The sequence below is a fragment of the Stenella coeruleoalba genome (assembly GCF_951394435.1).
Source record: "Stenella coeruleoalba genome assembly, chromosome: 1".
NCBI classification, from domain to species: domain Eukaryota; kingdom Metazoa; phylum Chordata; class Mammalia; order Artiodactyla; family Delphinidae; genus Stenella; species Stenella coeruleoalba.
In genome coordinates this window covers 129,312,080-129,333,954 of record NC_137169.1, presented here as the reverse complement: position 1 = coordinate 129,333,954, position 21,875 = coordinate 129,312,080, and the positions used below count along the sequence as shown (strand labels likewise).

The 21,875-nt window shown below is 36.3% G+C and overlaps 2 protein-coding genes across 3 annotated transcripts in view; one reads left to right on the top strand and one right to left on the bottom strand.

Moving 5' to 3' along the window:
* The window catches only part of KCNT2 (potassium sodium-activated channel subfamily T member 2), a 383,268-nt gene extending 364,401 nt beyond the window's left edge, over positions 1-18,867 (bottom strand). Inside the window, exon 1 of the mRNA XM_079945031.1 lies at positions 18,691-18,867. The gene's annotated coding sequence lies outside the window, so the exon portion shown is untranslated. The remainder of the gene's footprint in view (positions 1-18,690) is intronic.
* Positions 1-21,875, top strand: part of LOC307198240 (complement factor H-like) — a 125,252-nt gene that overhangs the window by 16,255 nt on the left and 87,122 nt on the right. Inside the window, exons 3-5 of one of the 2 annotated variants that reach the window (XM_079945008.1) lie at positions 14,060-14,141; positions 15,273-15,397; positions 16,294-16,521. In XM_079945008.1, coding sequence (XP_079801134.1) covers positions 16,464-16,521 — 58 coding nt within the window. In that variant the 5' untranslated portion in view covers positions 14,060-14,141; positions 15,273-15,397; positions 16,294-16,463. Of the gene's footprint in view, positions 1-14,059; positions 14,142-15,272; positions 15,398-16,232; positions 16,522-21,875 lie in introns of those variants that run through there. The other variant, XM_079945009.1, reaches the window with a different exon arrangement.

Sequence of the window (21,875 nt, the reverse complement as noted above, 5' to 3'; positions counted from 1 at the left end):
TGTTCCCTTGTTGAAAGGTGAGTAAAATATGGATTAACTTTATAAAATTTAAAGGTAATCATTTAAATAATAAAAATAGAGGTAGAAAATTGAATAAGAAAAGGAAACTAAAAAATGAAATCTTGCTATTTGCGACAACATGGATGGATCTAGAGAATATTATGCTAAGTGAAATAAGCCAGACAGAAAGACAAATACCTCATGAACTCATTTATATGTGGAATCTAAAAAACAAAACAAAAGGAAAACAGACTCATATATACAAAAAACAAATGGGTGGTTGCCAGAAGGGATGGTGGAGGGAAGGGTGAGCGAAATAGGTGAAGAGGATTTACAGGTACAATCCTCCAGTTAGATAACAAATAAGCATAAGGAATATGGTCAATAATATTGTAATAACTTTGTATGGAGACAGATGGTTACTAGACTTGTCATGGTGATCATTTCATAATGTATGCAAATGTCAAAGCATTATTTAGTACACCTGAAACTCACATAATATTATACGTCAACTATATTTCAATTAAAAAAAAAAAAGTAGTTTCCAACCACCCTTGCCCTTCTCCTGTGAACTGTTGTTAGTGACATCCATCATGTTGTACTGCCCTATATAAGTTGAGTTCCACACCAGACACTCTTTTTAGACTTTAGTACTTGGATAAATTTTCTCTCAAAAAAAAAAAAATCAATGTACTTCCATTTCTTAGAAAAGGCATTTTCATCTATTTTCACACTGAATTTGCAGTTGTTAAGGAGAAATATGTGAACCAATGTTTCCCTTTGTGTCCTGGTTGTTAGGAAGCTCAGTGCCAAATTTAATATTAAATTATTGTACTATGGTAATAAAGTTTTTGCTTCCTATAAAAAGAAAGAAAAGAACACTGAAAAATTCAGAAAATGAGAGAAATAGAAAATTATAGAAATAGGGAATAATTATTATAAGATGGCAGGAAAAAAAATAGAGACAATTGAAAATCACAATTACACTAATTGGGCTGAACTCAGCAGTGAAAAGCCAGAGTTGTTGAATTGAACAGAAAAAACTCCATTACACTGCAAAACATTGGCAGAGGTAAAGAGGATCAGCACGTAATGGCAAAATGTGTATTTAACAATTTATAAAAACTTTTAAATTTTATCTAACAACATACGAGGGAGGAAGAAAGGGAGGGAAAAAAAGAGAGAGGAAGAGAGATTGAGAGGGAGAGAAGAGAGAGCAAGTAAAATTGACAAAAGTATCATCATTCATGTTACTTTATTATATCTATTTTAAAAATAAGCAATTTGAAGGCTCTGATCACACCATTGCCAAATTAGAACTAATAATATATACAGAATATTGTACCTTCACACTTGAAAAATATACATTTTTTCATGCACATATAGAATATTTATGAAAAGTGATGGTGTGCCATGTCATAAAAGTAGTTTTTAAAACTTTCAAATATTTGCTAATATTGGAACTTGTCTGATGACGTTGCAATTAAGGAAGATAATGATAACAAAGGATGACTAGAATAAAACTACATTTGGAAATATAAAAATTAACACATGCAACTCGTGGTTTATAGAAGAAATCACTGTGGAACTTAGGCAATTTTTAGACATTTAAAATAGAGGAAATACTAGGTATCATAACTTGGAGTGTTGGGTAAATGGACAGACTAAAATTCTTGCATTAGGAAAGAAGTGTAAAAATTAATGAGCTAAATATCTATCTTATGATATTAAAAATAAAAAAAACAGACTAAATCCAACCAAATAAAAGGAAAATAATAAAGATAAGAACAGGTCATAATGAAGTTGGAAAAACAGATGACAAATAAAGTCAAAAATTAATTTCTGGGCTTCCCTGGTGGCACGGTGGTTGGGAGTCCACCTGCCGATGCAGAGAACACGGGTTCGTGCCCCGGTCTGGGAAGATCCCACATGCTGCAGAGCGGCTGGGCCCGTGAGCCATGGCCGCTGAGCCTGCGCGTCCGGAGCCTGTGCGCCACAGCGGGAGAGGCCACAGCAGTGAGAGGCCCGCGTACCCCAAAAAATAAAAAAATTAATTTCTTTGAAATGACTAGTAAAGTAAATAAACCTTTGATAAGATTAAGATTAATCAGAACTGAAAGGAGAATGGGTAGAATTAAACACTATTAAGAATGAAGTATTGTACATAAATAATGCTACAGAGGTTAAACAAATAATGAGGCTATTATGAACAAATGTATGCCAATATATTTGAAAATACGTGAAATAAATTCCTAGAGTTCCTAGAATTATTATTTAAGTAGAAGTTGATAAAAACTGATTTAAAAAGAAAGAGAAAATCTGAACAGTCATAAAACCATTAAAGACATTCAGTCTTCATTTGAAATTCACGTGCTGACTGTAAGCAGTCCCGAGAATTCTCATTATTTCACAGCATGGACGAGGCATGCATGGACTCTGTGGACCACAGCCAGGAGCCTGGGCAAGACGAGAGTCTCCAGAAGAGAGAATAAGCCCTGTCTCCACTTCATGTCACATATATTTGAGTTAGTTTAAGGGATGCTTGCGAATGCATAACTTAATTAACAAAAAATGTTTCAAGAAATCCCCAAAAGAACAGTACAGGGAGGTCATTCTAAGACCAAAATCTGCAAACCAAGTGCTATAGGGAAAACCTTGAACGCCAGGAATGCTGTCATCAGTCAATGGTTTTGTTCCACTTAAGCTAGTCAGATCTTTGCTTTGCTATCAAAAGGGGCACGGACATGAGCCTCCAAACCATCCTGATGTGTCTCTCATACCCTGGGGAGACTCAGTAATTGTAAGTCATTCTATTGGTTCTGATTGACACAAGCTCCTAGTGGGTTTCACGGTGTGTCTGGGAGTTGAGATGTTTGCCCACTATTTTCTGAGAGTGGAGCATCAGTGAGAAGCCATGCAGCTGGATCAAGTGGGATGTGGCATAGCCACACTTAGGAGGGATTCAGATTTATAAGGCATTGCCTAAAAGCTTTGTAGAAAGATATTTCAGGCTGTTTGTATATGTCTGTAATAGAAAGAGGAAATATTTTATTTACTTTCTTCCCCCTACTCATCTCCCAGGGTCAGGGATTTTTATATCCAACCAGCTAAAGTCTGAATGCCCTCTTGGGAATGAGACAGACTGATTGTCCTGTGTCCAGAATAATGAATTGAGTAGGGACATAAAGCCATCATGTGGTTCTCATAAGCAATCTATGGGGCTGAGTAGGGGGTCCATAAAACCACTTGAGGCAAACTCAGTGTCCAAGGTCATGTCTGCTCAGGTGTCCTTGTCTGAGCAATACAATCTTTGCCTCCACCTACTGAGGTTAAAGCAAGCATTTAAAAATTTTTCCTTGTATCTTCAGAGATCAGAAAAAGCACACACACGCACACACACACAGTAGATGTTACACATGTTTAACAACACTGCTATGAAAAGGAGGAAGACGTACTGTTTCTTCTCAAAATTTTTTTCATTCTCCACTCCCTGATTCATGGGTTTCTAGGAGTACTGCCAAGGCAGAAGGGATATGGCCATGTGAAACTTACAAGAATTTGAAGACAATCAGATCATTTGTCCTTGCTTGTATAATCACAAATAATAAAGGCTTTGAAAATAACACTGGCATTCTTATCTGGTTTCATTTTCTTGGTACCTTTGAGTGTACTATGTGGGCTACACCAGAAGTAATAGCTCTATGTTCTTGATTGGGCTTTGTCGGAAAATACTTTGACTGAAACATAGTCCCTTTACTTGGACATACATGTGTGTGATGTCAAGATTTAAGTTCATGAACAAGTTATTATATCCGGTTTCATATAGATGTATTTTTAGTATTATAGCCCTAAGTTCATATCCAATAGCCTGACAATTTTTAGGCTTTTAGTGTTGGCCCACGAGTCTGTGTAAAGATGAATTTCAGTTAGTGTTGAGATGATGTGCTCTGTGTCTAGAACACTTTTGACGTTCAGCCCACTTTGCAGAGCCTCACTGCTGTGGGCTATTGGGGGGTCCATCATTATGTTGGAAGGCTGCATTAGTCCACTAAATGCATCCTCTTTGTGTCTAAAGGTGGATTTGTTAGGGAGGCCAAGGATGCAAGGCCCTGTTTGGCTCTTATTTGGAGGTTCCATTAGAGAGTCATGACTTGTAGTGAGACAATCTCTGAATCTACTGGGCAAGCTATAGGCCCTTTCATGCAGAATCCTGGAGGCTGAGGGGTACTGATGGTCTATTGCCAAAGGTTCCAATCAAAAAGCTGTGAGGCCATACACAGATATGTGTAATATCGTGGGTTCCGAAGGAGGTATGGGCTTCAGGACAGCACTTGAGGTATTAATGTTTGGATTGATTTCAAGGCCTCTACCTCAAGAGATTAGGCTTTCTGTCTATTGGCATGGTGCAGAGGCCGCAGCAAAATTTCCACTTGTGTTATATGCTATCTGCAACATCCAAAGAAATCGGTCAGGTGTTGGACCTAACTTCTTTATACCTGCTGGCTGAAGAACCAACAGTTCATCTCTACCAGTTGTATGAGTCACTTCGGGCTGCCATAGCAAGATACATAAACTGGGTAACTTAAACAACATGCATCATCTTCTCACAGTTCTGGAGGCTGGGAGTCCAACATCAAGGTGCCAGGGTTGGCTTCTAGTGACACCCCTCCTCCTGGCTGGCAGATGGTGGCCTTTCCTCTGTGCATGTGTGGAGGGAAGAGGATCTCTGCTGCCTCTTCCTTTTCTTACGAGGACACCAGTCCTATCGGATTAGGATCCACTCTTATGACCTCACTCAATCTTAATTACTTTCTATAAGACCCTATCTCCAAATACAGTCACATTTTGGGTAAGGGTTTTGAGGTCTGAATTTGGGGAGGTACAATTCAGTCTATAACATAACTATAAATTACAGTCCAGAAAGTTCCCAGGATGGTAACTTGGTGGTACCGTGGACTTTGGCTTCATTCAAGGTTGATCCATTTTGTCACTTGTGCTAGGATGGCGCATGATGTGATGTAAGGAGTTTTCTCAGAATTGTTACATTCAAAAATCATCATTATAAGAAAATCTGAACATACACTGAGTCAGTATTGTTTTACTATTTGTCCAACTTATTAATGATTTGTCATTCACATGACTTAGTTTCTTTCTTCAGAGTCACTGTTATTTCAGTGTGGAAACGATAACCACTATAGGCCTCTACAGTGTGGAGTGGCTCCATTGTCTGGTCAGGGCTGTTAAAATCAGATATAACTTGAGACAGTGTTTCCACTTCCACTAATCCCTCTGTGAAAAGACCAAATACTGTTTCTTCTAGTCTGAGACATTGTCTCAATTGTTCAAGCTAGGCAAGCATCCCAGTGACCATTCTCAGTCATGCATTACTCTGACAGAGGTCACCAATAACTATATCCAATCAAGATATTTTTGCATTTAAGCAGCTGGAACATTTGTATCAACAATATAGAGAACCTTTTGGAAATTCCCTGGCAGTCCAGTGGTTAGGAATCTGTGCTTCCATTGCAGGGGGCATGGGTTCAATCCCTGGTTGGGGAACTAAGATCCCTCAAGCTGTGTGGCAGGGCCAAAAGCAAAACAAAACAAAAAAGAACAACAACAAAAAAAACCCAAAACAAACAAAAACCAAAAACAATATAGAGAACTTTTAGTTCCAGCAAGTCTTCACTGCTGTCCTTACAAGAAGAAAATCTGGATAAATTGAAAATCAACAATTTTTCTTGAACCCGAAAAAGAATTGAGTTTGCAGACAAACCACTACCCTGAAATCTGGAAAGAGAGGTAAATCCAGAGAATCACAACCAAGATCTGCTTATCTGGAGCACAAGTCACTTGAACCATGAACTGGTAAGATTTAATTGATAATGTTGACAATTGTTGGAGACTAAGTATGGACTAGAGTAAGATGAGAAGCTCCTGGGGGCTTTAGCCTTGTAGGAGACCCCCACACTTTTGTGGGCTTTACTTCCCGGAACCCCATCAGGTTCTCAAAATGAAGATCTGAGAATTATTCCCCTCCTGAATCTGCAGGGACAGAGGGAGAGTAATCCTTGCAAAATATGCCCAGACCTTCTCCATAACAAAGCCCTTCCCTCCAAGAGCAAAAACTTGACCTGAGCCTTATCCCAGAATCATAGGAAGGACATTCCTCTCACTCCAGCCCCCTCTGTCCTTCCTGTCTTACATTGAGAGGAGGGATTTTTCTAAAGGCTATACAAGAAAAAAAAAAAAAAATCACTTGTGAAAGTCACCAGCCAAAGATTAAGGCTCACTATAAGAATGAGACTTAAATGGAAAATTACAGAACATTCACCCCCCACACACACACTTTGCCACCACACCAACAGGGTTCCTGTTGATCACAGATGAAACTGCTATAAGACACATTCTTTCCGTAGACGGGTATGTAGGAAAGCCTGAAGTCCAGAAGGGAGACAAAACCAAGGATGCTAGAGAAATTTGAAATCCCTGGCACCTATAGCTTGATTAAATATGAAACAAAGCTCAGATCCTGATAAGATCATAAATTCTCATGGTAGAGGCCTGTTTACCTCAATTCTTATTACCTGATATAACATGTCTAGAATTCAACAAAAAAATTACTAGCTGCACCAAAAGGCAACAACAACAAAAAGTCTGAAAAGACAAAGCAAACATTAGAACCACACTCAGATGTTGGTATTATCAGGCAGAATATCTTAAATAACAGTGATTAATATGCTAAGAGCTCTAATGGGATAAAATAGACATGCAAAAACAGAGGGGTAATGTAAACAGAGATAGAAATTCTGAGAAAGAATCAGAAGGAAATGCTAGAAATCAAAAACACTGTAACAAATTTAGAAATGCCTTTGGTGGGCTCATCAGTAGACTGAATAAGGCCAAGGAGAGAATTGGTGAGCTTGTAGATTGGTCAATAAAAACTTTCCAAACAAAAATTCAAAGATAAAAAAATGAATAATTTGAAAAAACCACAGAACTACTAAGAACTCTGGGACAAAACAAAAAGGAATAACGTATGTATAATTAGAATACCAGAAGGAGAAGAAACATAGAAGAGAGCAGAAAAAATAATTGAAGAAACACTGGTCAAGAATTTTCAAAAATGAATGACAAACTCCAAACCACAGATAGAGGAAGCTTAGACAATAGCAAGCAGAATAAATACCAAAAACTACTCCTAAGCATACCACATTCAAACTTAAAAAAAAAAAGACAAAGTAAAGAGAAAATTTTAGAGTCTAGGGAAAAAAAAAACAAAACTGATTTCTCATCAGAAAACACAGAAGAAGAGAGTGGAGTGAAATATTTAAAGTGTTGAAAGAACAATCTACCAACCTAGAATTTTATACCCAGCAAACTTAGCCTTCAAAAACGAAGAAGTAAAGACATTGTCAGACAAACAAAAGCTGAGGGATTTTATAATTGATAGACCTGCCCTATGAGAAATGTTAAAAGATTTTCCTTAGGCAGAGGAAAATAATATAGGCCAAAAGCTTGGGTCTATATAAACAAAGAAGAGCATCAGAGAAGAAAGAAATGAAGGTGAGATAAGATCTGTTTTTCTTTTTTTTTTTTTTTAACATCTTTATTGGGGTATAATTGCTTTACAATGGTGTGTTAGTTTCTGCTTTATAACAACGTGAATCAGTCATACATAAACATATGTTCCCATATGTCTTCCCTCTTGCAGATCTGTTTTTCTTATTTTTAATTGATCAGCTATGTAGCATGGCCGAAGAACTGCAAGTACAGTCCAGACACAAAATACAAAATAAAAGCCATATAAAATCTGGTCTCTGGCAAGTTCAAGAATGTTTGAAGTCTTCCACCTGCGAGGCAAGTGGGGGACCAGATCATATACCTAATCTTTATTCCTGATCCCATCTCTGTAATTTTTTTGAAGTTCAGTCCAGGTTTTTGTATCGACATGCTGAGGATAAAGTAGACTTTCTTGGGATGGAGTTGGTGAATCAAGAACTTTGTTTTATACATGTTAGGCTTAAGATGTCTATTAAGTAGTCATTGGTGCTTCAATTCAGGGAGTCTCTTGACATAACTATATTAATAAAGCAAAATTCAAGACACCACTGATAGTGCCATAGATCATAACAGATATTTGGCAAACTTCAGTTATTTGGTTTTTTAATGAAACAATTAAATAAGAATAGATGGAAATTTGATGTTTAATGATGAAACACTGCAAGAATATATATTAATGTCAGGATATGACACTATAGCCACAATTATGACAAGCTTTAGCAAACAAATTAAGGTAAATAATGTGTATAAAATATGGATATGGTGAAAAATTCATTAAATCTTGTTGTAGCCAGATTTGGTTCATTGAATAGCTCCATTGATGCATTAAGAAATATAACTCAAAAGAAAGTAGTTTTTCAGAGCTGGAATTCCTTATATGTTAGCAAAGTGAATGTTTCAATATTATACTCCCCTTCTCTCCCAGCCTTCATTATAATAATTCAGAGGAGAGACAATTTAAGACTTTAGCCAAGACAATAAGAGATTTACTGGAGAACAAGGGAGCCAGATAATAAAAATTAGTGAGTTAAAAATTCACAATTTGATTAGGTGAAACACAGGGGATTTTTTAGGGCAGTGAAACTATTATGTATGGTACTGTAGTGATAGATGATGACATGCATTTGTCAAAAGCTCATAAAACTTTATATCACAAGGAGTAAACATTAATATATCCAAATTCAAAAAAATTACAAGGTTGAGGGAGCTCAGAATGAAATGCAGAATGTAAAAGTTATTAAGTATATTACAAATGTGTGACCGAACCTCACTGTGGGGGGGGTGGCAGGGAAGAAAAGCTGCTGACCTAAGTAACTTTAGAAATTATTGGACCTGTAAGACTAAAGGCAAAGGAACTGTGTGTAAGCTCTACTCTAGTTGGTAAAATTATTTCTCATGTGGACATGGGTTAATAATTCTGAAAATGCTATGCATGTATACTGGAATTAAATAAAACTAAACAGATGTTAGATGTGGGAACCAGGCTTCTCACCATTGGAAAGGGAGATTATAGATAAGCAAGAAGGAAGGCTAGAATAAACCTTGTAGAACAGGGTTATAGTCAGAGCCATTAGCCTGAATTCATGTTTGGCTTAATACATAGATGGGTAGATTTAGAAGTTATTATAGGTATATGTATAAACATAGACTGGGATACACACGTATATTTCCTAGCTCTGCCGGCTGAAAGATCCTAGAAGAAATAACACTCCAGTAAAACAAGCACAGTTAGTATCCAGATCTTTGTTTCTAATACTATTTTCCAATAAAAGGAACCAGGGCTCCTCAGAGAAATCACTGATTCTAGGGCTGGGGCAGAAATCTACAAGATGATCCTGAGTTCAAGATCGTCTTTTAGTACTAGAAAGTAAGGAAGTGCTCAAAAACCAAGATGATGGGGGCATGCCAAAAGTACACTGGAGTCAACCTAAAAGAACTCTCGATGGCCAAAGTTGGAACAATTTGAGAAAATATATAAATATGTAGTACTGGATTATCACCTAAAGAATAAACTAAATATCCACAAATCCATGCTGATGTATGTAAATGATCGAATAAATAAATAAAGGGGAGTGAAGAACACATTTTCAGTATGGACGAATTCCAAATAATTTATGTAAAGACTCTCCCATCAAGAGATGGGGCTTCATTCCCCACCTCTTGAACATGAGCTGTGCTTAGTAACTAGTTTCCAATGAATACAATATAGGAAGGGGGGAAAATAGCTTTGTGTGGAAACCTTACAAACATCACTTCAGCTTAATTGAAGTTAGCATCATCAATGATGTCATGATGATAGCATGTACCTTTGATATGATGTAATGAGAATGACACTTCCTTTTTTAATCTTCCTCCCCAAACCCATAACCTCCATACAGTCATGAGAAAAACAGCAGACAAACTCCAACTGTGGGACATTCTTCAAAACAGCTGATCATTCCCCCTCAAAATTGTCAAGGAAATACGTCTAAAAATCTGTCAGTCCAGATGAGCCTAAAAAGACATGATGACTAAATATAATGTGATATTTATATTTAATATAATTTGGATGGGATTCTGGAAAAGAAAGAGGACATTAGGTAACAACTAAGGAAATCCGAATAAAGCATGGAGGTTAGTTAAATACAATGTATCCATATTGGTTCATTAGTTGTAACAAAAGTACCATGGTAATGTAAGATGCTAACAATGGGGGAAACAATAGAAGTATACAGGGGTTCTTGGCACTGTCTTTGCAATATTTCTATGAATTTAAAACTATTCTATAAAAAGTTATTAAAAAGTTAACACAAAGAGAAATAGTAATATGAACATTCCTATATCTATTAAAGAAATATTCTACATCATTAAAACCTGTCCATCAAGAAATAGTGTAATAGAAATTCATGAAAATTAGCCTGGTAAACACTTTTTCATTTTTTTCAAAATTCAGTTTCAGTGTCTTCTCAATTCTGTAGGCTTTCTTAATGTATTATTTATGTCCCTTTTCTATTCAGTTTTATACTTATTGATATATCTACCTATGTCCCAGTTTTACTGTAAGTTCCCAAGCAGGGACTATGATTAATTTTCTCTACATAGCCAGTGTCCAGCAAACATAAGTACGTGTAGTTACCGGTATGTGCTTATTAAATGTATGGAGATTCAGATTATGGAAGAAAAAGAACTAAAGCCAAAGTTACTGGAATAGAGGAAACAAGAAGATAAAACAAGAAGACAGAGCCAAACAAGGTTAGAGAAGATTAAGAACAGAAAACTCAGTATCACAGAAAACAAGAAGGGGGAGTTTCAAGAGAAAAGGTCAGTAGTTTCAAATGCATCAAAGAGAAGATGGGGAATTTTTATTAAGATTGAGTGTTGTGGTTGAACCATGTCACCCAAAATAGTACGATCAAGTCCTAACCCCATACCAGTGAATGTAACCTCATTTGGAAATAGGGACTTTGCAGATGTAATCAAGTTAAGATTAGGTTAAACTAGAGTAGGGTCCCTAATCCAGTGCTTTGTGTTATAAGAGAAAGAAGAGGAAGGTTTATTCACGTAAACACAGAGACAGCACACAGGGAAGACAGCCACATGGTGATGGAAGTAGAGATTGGGGTGATACCACTGCAAACCAGGGAATCACAAGGATTGACGGCAACTACCAGAAGCTAGAAAAAATCACTGAAGGATTCTTCCCCAGTGGCTCTGGTGGTGGTCTGGCTCTGCTGACACCTTGACTTCAGATTTTTGACCTCCAGAATTGTGAGAAAATAAATTTCTGTTGTTTTAAACTACCCAGTTTGTGATCATTTATTATAGTAGCCCCAGGAAACCAATACCTTGAAAGGGACTAAATGATTAGAGAGTACTAGGAGTGTTCCAGATAATTGTTTTTGAGGGAAGACAAAAGCCAAAATTATGAATAGCTGGGAAATGTATGACAGGTAAAGAAAATAATTACGTGATCATAAACCAGTACTGCAAAAATTTTTAAGTGGTCAATCCAAAAATAATTTATGTTAACTACACATCATAGGCAAGACTCACTTTATTTTCCCCAAGAAATTATTATTTCCATCTTGAAGTACATAACTTATTAGATATTTTTAGGATAACTTTCAATAAAATTACAGTCTACCAAAATGCAGCTTAATATCATTATACAAAATACTGTGTTGAATCTCTATGAGTCCTCATTAGAGACTGGAAAAAGACCGATTCTAAGAGTTTCCTCTGTCCAGAGGAAAAATTGATGATGAAGTTTTTGGAATAATACACACTTGGAGTCAAAAAGGTGGTGAGTCCAGTGTTTAAATATTCAACTGTGGGATCAGACAGTTTGGGTTCTAATATAATTAAATAAGTTGCTTAACCCTCTCTGAAATTCAGCCACCCTATGTGTAAAAAGGGAATGATAGAACTATCTCGTAAGGTTTCTGAGGGAGTTAAAGTACGTAATACAGTACACACAAAATACACACAAAAATTAATCATTATTAATTATTAACAGATTAATAGTGTCTGGAAGGTTGAAGCAGTGTTAGTGCAGGGGCAATCAAGTGACTTTGCTCACAGATTTCTAGAAAAGCCTCATAAATGTGCAACTACGTTGTGTGTTGTACCCTATGGTGAATGCCTGGAAAAAGGACATTAGGGAAGGGACAACCAGTTTTCTCTGAAGGCTTTTGGAGCTTTCTGCACGTGCTCCATATGCTTGAATAAGTTGCCAAGGAGGCAGCAACTTGTTTTTTCTTCTTCCTCTAAAGGGTTGAAACATTTGGAAGAGCTTGCAATCTAGTTTTAGAAATGCACCTAATAAAATAAATGCAATAATTAGGAATTGAGGCCATATGTGTTTTCACTTCCTTACAACTAGAATTAAACAAATCCAGAGTCACTGTTCTTCACTTCTATGCAAATTATTAAATTGGATTATGCTGGCGGTGTCCCCATAGGAAGAAGTAAAGGTACTAGCCTCCTAAGGAGTGGGAAAGGGAACTCTGGAATGTTTAGGGCTTCTCCATGCAAGTGAGGAGATATTCTAAAATAAATCTGAAGGATGATCTTTATCTAAGGCCGTGCTTGTATAGTGCAACTTGTACATTGTTTTTCAGGATATCAAGGAGGAGAGATGACAAGGAAATGTGTCAGGATGTTTTAAGCTCTTTCCTAAAGGAGATCATTACACACCTGAGTAGGTAAGGGGAGGAAAAGTTAACCTCAGATCAGGAACAGTGATAGAAAATGACAGGCTGTTCCTGGTTTAAATTAATTAGAGAAAGGATAATGAACTCTTCACAATTTCTTTTCCTATTTTTTGCAACTCTAATTTGTATTTGCAATAGTAGTGGTGCTCTCAAAATGGTTGTATGAAAAAGAAGGCAACATTTTCTATAGGCTGACATTGATATATACTCAAAAGAGGAAGACGTGAGACAACAATTACCAAATTATATACAATTGTGAATGCAGAATATACCTCACTCATCTCCAACTACATGTATTCTCTCCTTGACTTCTTGGTTGAGTCCTCCAAAGCCTGTAATGCCAGCTAACTCAGTGGAAATATGATGAAGGGGGAAATTAGAGTAGAAAAAGACAATAGTTTATTCTCTTGCAATTAAGACATCTTTCCAATTTTTACAAAAATATACGACCTCGAAACAACATCACTAGGGTCCCTCTCAGGTCCTTGATGGTGTCTGTGCAAACGATAAGCTCTGAAGTGTAAACTCCACCAGCCTCAAAGGAAATCAAGCTCTTAACTGTTTCCATCAGTTTTTCCCTTTTTCCATCCATTGAGCTTCTGTATAATTGTTGCATGTTGAATTCATCCAGTTATCTGCTTAATTTGTTCTCCTACGTCCTTTTCTCTCCATCCATCCTAACACAACGGCCAAAGCAATGCTACTTAAACTGCATTTCCTACATTCCTTTTCCTTAATTAGATCTATCAATGATTACATGTTGCTTATAAAATAATTTACAAATGTTTTATCTGGAATTCAAACCTTTCCTCATTCAAAGCCCCTCTTACTTCTTCCACAGCTTCCTTGTGCAAAACCACTGCTCTGCTGTCGATAATCTCATTAATTCTAGAATACTCTCTACACTTTTCCATACCTCAGAGTCTTTGCTTGGATGTCCTCTTCCCCTAAATTAGAATTTAATAAGTAAATATTCTTGAGACCCTCCCAAATCAAGTCTTTGGAAGAAATTTCTCTTTCCTTCAACTCCTGTGGTACATATTGACCATAATAGTCATTTGTTACTTAGTACGGATATTACTTACTTATAATTTTAAAATAGAATTTTTAAAGTCTCTTAAGTCTTATAAATTTTTCCTAACTTTCTGCCCTACAAATACATAGAACACATTTGTTGAGAATGTGGCAACATGGATATTGAGAATAAATACAAGTGTTTGGGGCTTAAATTTAGTACTAACGGTTAACTATTTGCAGTCTGTTCTTGCTAATGGTAATCTAATATGGTTAAGTTCCCTACATAGGAACCTTCAAGTTGCGAACTTTCAAAGATGCGAACGTGCCCCTGTATGCCAGCTGTTGTACTGCACTACTATACTTTTCAAGGTACTGTACTGTAAGATTAAAAATGTTTTCTTTATTTTTGTGTTTGTTTGTCTTTTATGTATTATTTGTGTGAAAAGTGTTATAAACCTATTACAGTACAGTACAGTACTATATAGCTGATTGTGTTGGGTACCTAGAATAACTTTGTTGGACTTACGAACAAGTTGGACTTACAAATGCGCTCTCGAAATGGAACTCGTTAGGGGACTTACTGTACCATATAACAACTTTGTGTTATGAAATAATAACATGTTGGTAATTTTCTTATGTTCTTCTAAATATCTTTGAAATAAATACTTGGTTTTAAAAATATTGATGAAAATAAAAAGGAAACAAAAGCACTCAACTGATGACTTGGCCATCAGTCTTTGAAATCAAATAGAAGAGAAAAAACAGTAAAAATAACACATCTAAAAGATATTGTTGAAATTAATTTGAAGCCATTATTTTCACTTGAACAGTGGAGTGGCATCTTAAATGTTCAACAACTGCAAATAAAGTGAAAATCTGTAAAGTAAAATCACTTCTGAAAATACTTTAAATTCTCCATAAACATATATGTGTTTGTGTACGTACATTAAAAACCTGTATGGTAATATGTTTACATAATTATAAAATAAACACATAAATGTAAAGGTATTTACTAAAATACATTTGCAAATATTTATAGCATTTTAAATTATATAAAGGAGTTATTGACAATTTAATTTATATGCATTTAATAGTATGGGAAGCAAATCATTTGAAAGGCAGATCTGTATGGGTTAAAAGTAAGATTCAGGGAATCTGATGGCTGGGTTCCATTGTGGTTGTAGCACAATGTCTTTTGACTTTGAGGAAGTTGCTTAAATGGCCTGCGGCTCAGCTAAATGACCGATTGTGGCATGAAAGTCACTCAACTTCATTCCTTATCAGTAAATGCATATTAAAACCTCAGAGAATTACTGCTCCCTGCTCACCAGAATGTCTAAAACTACAAAGATGGAAAACATCAGTGTGTTGAGGGTGTGGAGCAACTTACACACTTGCTAATGGGAATGTCAATCGATATAGACCTTTTGGAAAAGTGTCTGATGGTCCCTATCACACCTAGAGATATGCATACATTATGTCCTAATATTCCACTCCTAGGTATGTACTCATCAGAAATGAGAACACGTGTTTCCCCAAAACCTCATAATGTGATGTTCACAGCAGAACTATGTGCATTGTCTCCGAACTAGAAGCTACCCAGATGCCCACTGACAGACACACAGGTAAATAAAATGTGGCATATTCGAAGAATTGAATATCATACAGCAATAAGGGTTAATAATCTACAGCAACACCCAACAGTGTGCTGGAATAATCTAAACATAGTTTTTAATGGAAGGCTCCAAGCACAAAAGAATAAATGTCTTATTCTCTGATGTATACAAAGTACAAAACCAGGCAAATCTGTCCCCTGTTCACAGAGATCAGGAGAGTGTGTCATGGGGCAGGGGGGAGGGGGGACTGAAGTGGAGGCTGGGCCTTTCCTCAGAGACTGCTGTTCTTCACCTCTGGGCTCTTAGCACGTGTGTCTTCACTTTCTCCGTATTCAGCAAACCATTTGCTTACATTCTCTTTACGCATATTATATTTCAGTACAAAGTTTAAAAAATTCAGCATTTCAATTTCTTGAATTTTGAATTATTAAACTCATTCATACCTAAGGAGAGTGAGCCTGTTGCTTTATACACACATTTATAACAAGTCCTTAAAAGACTAATTACATGGACTGCAGGTGAAGCAGTCTCCCCAAATTAACCAGCACTGCCTTCCTGCCAAAGTTTAGTTCTGTTGTCTGGGTCTTGATTGTGAAAGCATTGCCTAACCTCAAATTCTGTAAATGATTTCCGAAAGAGCTTTTATTTATTTATTTATTTAAATCTTCTGAGGTCTACCAACGGTAGATCTGAATGGGGTCTAAATAATTGGAGGGTTTATGAAATGCAGAGAATATCACCAGTTATGCACATTCCAAGAACCTGAACGTTTCCAGTGAAGAACATGCCTGGGTTTTATAAAAACAAAGCAAGGGCAGGTCAGGACATTAGCTTTCAGTGGGAGTGCAGGCTCAAACTCTGGCACTGCTGGGGCTCCTGGCTGATTGTTTTCTTTTACTTTGCAGAAGTTTCTGATGGGCGGGACATCTAGCAATGGCTTTAATCCCTAAGCTGGGTTTGGACTTCCTTTTGGAGCAAGTAGTTTCCTGCACTTTCCATAGTTTTTAACAGAGGAGAGCCTGACACAGTGTTAAGCACTGTCAACTACTAGATGTGCCCCTGAAGGGTCCCCAACATGAGATTTCCAGCAACAGTTGTGTGGTTTATGTTATGGACTGTTTGTGTCGCAAAAGGTAAGATTAAAAAAGGAAGGCTTTTTTTTTTCTATATTGCAAAACATTTGCTTACATGCGTTTTACGGTGGTAATGAAAATTTGGTCTAGAAAATGTGTTTAATTACTGTGCTGTAGCCTAGTATGTGAGATGCTTTTGACACTGTTCAGTTTAAAAAATATAAGCAGCTTATTTGAATGGCACATCTAATTATTCATCATAATTTTATTTAATGTAGAAGTTCAGAAAATGTTTTAATAATTATCTTCAAAAAATGTGACATGTCATGATCATTTCCCTTGTGATTATCATAAAATGTAATTTAATTTTTTTGCCTAGAATTTTCACCAAAATGCCTATGTGAATGTATTAAGAAGTAGGTGAACATAGAACAAGAAAATGAATTAGACAATAAAAGCCTTCAAGCTGCAATGATTGGACTTATTTCAGATAGAGATGTGAACTCTTGCTAAAGAAAAATTGATTTATCATTTACAATTGATATTGCCATGGCTTTAGAAGTCTTGGAGACAGCCATCACTTGTATCGTTTGAATGAAAATGTATAAATTTGAAAAAAAATTGAATATGCAACCTTTGTAAAAGTTACTCAATAGGATTTTCTTCCCCTATGGTTGATATAAGATATGCTAGTAGGAAAGCCTTTAGGAGTAGTGAATCTGAGTGCAGGAGTTTTTTGCTGATACCAGTAAGAATTTATGGATAATTAAATTTACTTCTATCACTTTTCCTTGATAGATGAAAAAGTTTCTTCTTGGAGCAAATTTGGTTTCCTAGTTCATGATAGGTAACCAATAATGTGATACATGTTTGACTGACATTTTTTAAAGTTATTCATAAATTCCCAACATTCTTCACTAGGTCAACAAATTTCAATTGAATGCTTATTTCAAGTCAACCTCTAGGCAGTGAGGAATATTAGCAAATAAAACAAAACCCCTGTCCTTGAGGGTCTTTCAATCTAGAAAATAAATCTTTTTTAAGTTGTATCCTTTAGTAATTTTTTTCAGGCTTTTCTCAAATGTGTTTAAGCGTTTTTGAAAGATAGTCTTTTTCTCAGTTATACACACTAATATGCTATTGCTTGATTTTTAGCTTGTAAACCTTATATCCAGCCACTTTTTAAACTAGGTGTACAATCATTTCCCTGTCCATAAGAACATCACAACTAATAATAACTAATATTACAACACAATATACCCAAATATGATTATATTGGCAAAGAGTTCTGGAGCAATGTTAATGTTACCAATAGCAAACATCTTTTTCTTTACACAAGTGTTTTTGTCTTTTCTTTAATAGGAATACTCTTAGTGCTTCACAATTTCCATATTGTTTACTGAGGTTTTACGTCGATTGCATTTGTCATGCACGGAAGACTTGTTTGGTTCCTAGCTCAGGTTTAAAGCTAAGAACCCATGCTAAATTTAATGAAACTGTTTCAGTGATGACAAAGTGGAATTTGAAATATTATTAAAATTGGGTGCTACAAAGTGTAAGTGATAAAAAGTAAATAATAGTGATTTTAAAACTCCCTGCGTCCCTAATTGATTCCAGCTGATTCATTTCACTTGTATTTTATATTTCATGAACGTATGTTGGAATGTGACAGCAGTTTCTGCTGGTGAATTGAGCTTTAGCACTACACGCATTACAGTGAGAGTGGCTGTAAATCTGGCCACTTCCCAGATAAAGTACAGCTTTGGTATTTAAAGTAACACTTACATTAGCCTCATGGCTTTCCCAAAAGCACACACAACGCACAACCAATTCCATCAGTCTAGCCCTAACAGAAGTTTTACTCAACAGAGTGGCCTTGATCATTAAAACTATCCACATCTCCTTCAACATTTGCCTCTGTTTTTGTCTCCCACGTAGAAATGACGATGGAATACAAATTGAGAAACTGAGAAATACTAAACTGAATACTGAATGCTAAGTTGAGAAAGTGAGAAAAGACGGTTGTGTATACTCTCACGATCTGCTTTACTCAACTAGAAACTGCATTTCAGCCTTTCCTAAGTGGTCTCCATCCTGTTAAGAGTGAACATTCCTCAAAAATACTGATCACTACTAAAGAGGAGTAGTAACCAACAGCAAGAATTTATAAGCTCAACTTTCTATTTTTTTCCCCCTTTTTAGAAAAGGATATTGGAGACCAAGCAGTACCTTTTTAATGCAATGGGTGGTCTGCGTCTTCATCCTTAGCTGTACAGGAACGTCAGCTGCTTGCGGGGTAGTTCACCCCAGGCTACTAAGAGCCGGGTCAGATTTAGAGTTCAGAGTAACCGTTCCTGAGTTATACCACATTGTTTCTGCCTTCTGGAATATCTTGTGACCAAGCTTTTCAAGAACTTTTAGATTTAAGATCCAAAAAGCGTATACTCTTTGAAATTAGCCACGGCTCCAAAATTCCAGGCTGCTTAAAGTAAATAAATCAAAACACAATTGAAATATGTCCAAGTGCATGCTGGCTATGTTGTTTGGAGAGATGTGTTTCCTAATTCTGGAGGTTTAAAGGGCAAAAATGTTCTTTCAGGACCTGAAATATGTTACATATCAGAGAGCTTCTATTCCAACAGAGAGAGGAGAATTTATTTCTTTTTACTATATTGTTTCAAGTACAAGATGGTTTTGAATTTGAATTAACTAATACAAAAAAATCAATATTATGATCATAAGAATTAATTATAAATTCATAAAAGTTACTCTTTTTTAAGGATAGATGTGAATATTATGTATATTCATCTAATCCAGAAAACTTGTGATAGCCGTTTATAATCCTAAATTCTATGTTTCAGTTCCAGTGTGATAAATAAGAATTCCCCGTCTCCAAAAAAATCCCACATTTTCAGAGGTAGTAGTATGGGTATTTACCTATACGGTGGGATCTAAAGTGGAGCAATGGCCCAATTGTCTTCAACATCTTCCCTTCTCCTAAAATGTTTTGCCTATTAATAATACCATAAACTCAACCAGTCTGAAACTTATGTGGAGTGACAATACTCTGAGTAAGAGTTGGGACAGTTAAATTTAGTATTATGCACCACAATTATGTGAATTATTATCCACAGTAAGTTTTCTGTCTGATAATTTTTCTGCAACAATTTTAATGGGCAGAGGTAGAAATGAATGAGGATGAGGTAAGAACAGGACCCAGCAATCCTGGAAGATGAGGTTTTCTCAGGAAGGAAGATCTGATAGGGGAAGCAGTCTCGTGGGTACTTTGACCAGGGGTAGAGGAAACACCCCCAGGAATGTCACGAGACCGAGAACCTTGCTGACTTTAAGTTTAGGCACAGCCTGGGGATGCACTTGCTACTCTTCTGCCTGCACGTAATTTCAAATTAGAACTAAATTATTTAAGTATTGCTAACAGTATTCTTAGCTAGAAGTAAGTTTTCAGATATACATGGAAGCACAGTTTAGGGAGCATTCTTTATTTGGGGCCTTTGGGTGCTAGGGCTGGAGCCTCGGTCCGAGTTGGCCCACTTGTTTATCCCCTCCATCCCTGACGGTTTCACAGCCTTGGGCATGTTTCCTTCTTCCCAGCTCTGTTTCCTTCTCCTCACCCCACACACCATCCCCACCTGCCTGCCTGTGAGAGTCTGCCAACCAGCCTACCCCGTGCTCACTTAAATAATGTGCACTTTGCCCACTTCTTAACAGCTTTAACCAGTCTCAGAACACAGTGTACAAAACGGACGCGATGCCCCTGAAAAACTAAAGTGTTACGTTCTAGCTTAAGGTTATAAGGAAACACTATAAAAAATGGTTCAGAGGGAGTAAAGTAATGGGACAGAGAAAAAAATCACAAAACTAATAAAAAGAAAGGGAAAGAAAAAGAAGTGACAGAGCACTTTTATTTGTTTTGACATTTTGACCGAGAGAGCCAAGTTTCTCCTAACCCTTGTTAAACAGAACTGTAATAGATAGAAAAGTGATTATAGAAATGCTCCTTCAAAGGTTCCCCGAAGTTTTTTGAGCTAAATTAAAATGATTCCTGACTTCAAAAAGTATAACATACATTCCAACATAGGACACATAGGAGGTAGAATGGAATTTTACAGATGTTAGATTTCTTGGGTTCATGCAACAGAGGTTTAAGTGCACTAAACATTTGTTCCCTTATCTTATCTTTTATGTTTGTTGCCGTCTACAATGCCTTTTCCCCAGGTTATCCATAATCTACAGGTAAAATTGAAAGTCTTCGGGATAGCTTCACATTCACTCATCCATTCATTCATCTATTTATTTGCTCATTCAATGATCATCTTTTTTCTTTCGAGTGACTGCTAAGTAAGTACCAGGCACCGTGACAAGCACTTTCCAACAGGAGGTCACTTAGGAGGCAAAACAGAAGGGACGATTATTGTATTTTATCATATAAAGTATTTTGATGGAGATAACTGAAAACACTGTAGGGTCACTTAGGGAAGGCAAGATGCTCAAATTGGAATGAAAGGATGGAGTAGGGTGGTGCTAAGAAGTTGGTTTGTAAGAGGTACAATGAAGAGAGAGAAATATATCAGGGTTGTGATGACATCATGGGTAGGTTTTGACGGATTGTGGTGACGGTCCTTATTCTTGGGGAAGTTACATTCTGATGCGAGGATAGATACATAAACATAACTATGAACCATGAATTATGTTGTGAAGGAAGTAAAGTAGGTGCTGAGGGAAATAACAGAGATGGGGTAGTGGGGTGTCTTGCCTACCTTGCCTAGAGGTAATGGACCACTTGGAGGAAGTGGCTGAAAGCTCCGTGAGCTGTTTGTATATTTGGAGATTAATCCTTTGTCCATTGCTTCATTATACAGCAGAAGCTAACACAACATTGTAAAGCAATTTTACTCCAATAAAAAAATAAAGAAAAATACACCAAAATAAATAAATAAATAAAGTTTGTGGAAAAAGCACCAGAGTTTTAAAATATCATTTGAAGTAAAAAATGTAATGAATATGAGAGCTCTTTATATGTAGTAAATATGTATACACAGAGTAAATATTGTGAGAATCTGGTAGAAAGACAGTATGAAAGAGGTGTATCCTTGTCTTTTATGTCTGGGTGTTAAAAGCAAGTAACACACATGATTACTCTTTGGGTAAATGCATTGCTTTAATAAAAATCATTTAAATTGAATAAGTTAATTGATAAGAAAATTTTATTACTTTTTTCCTTGCATGAGCTTAATAAAAGGATAGGAATTAAGTTTATCAAAATGTTAATATATTAGTGAAAAGTGGTTCAACTCCACTCACAATGTTGGCATCTACATTTGAAATTTAACTAATTAATTTTTCCAGTAACCTAAACGCCATGAAATGGATCTGAATTTAGAAAGTGGAAAACA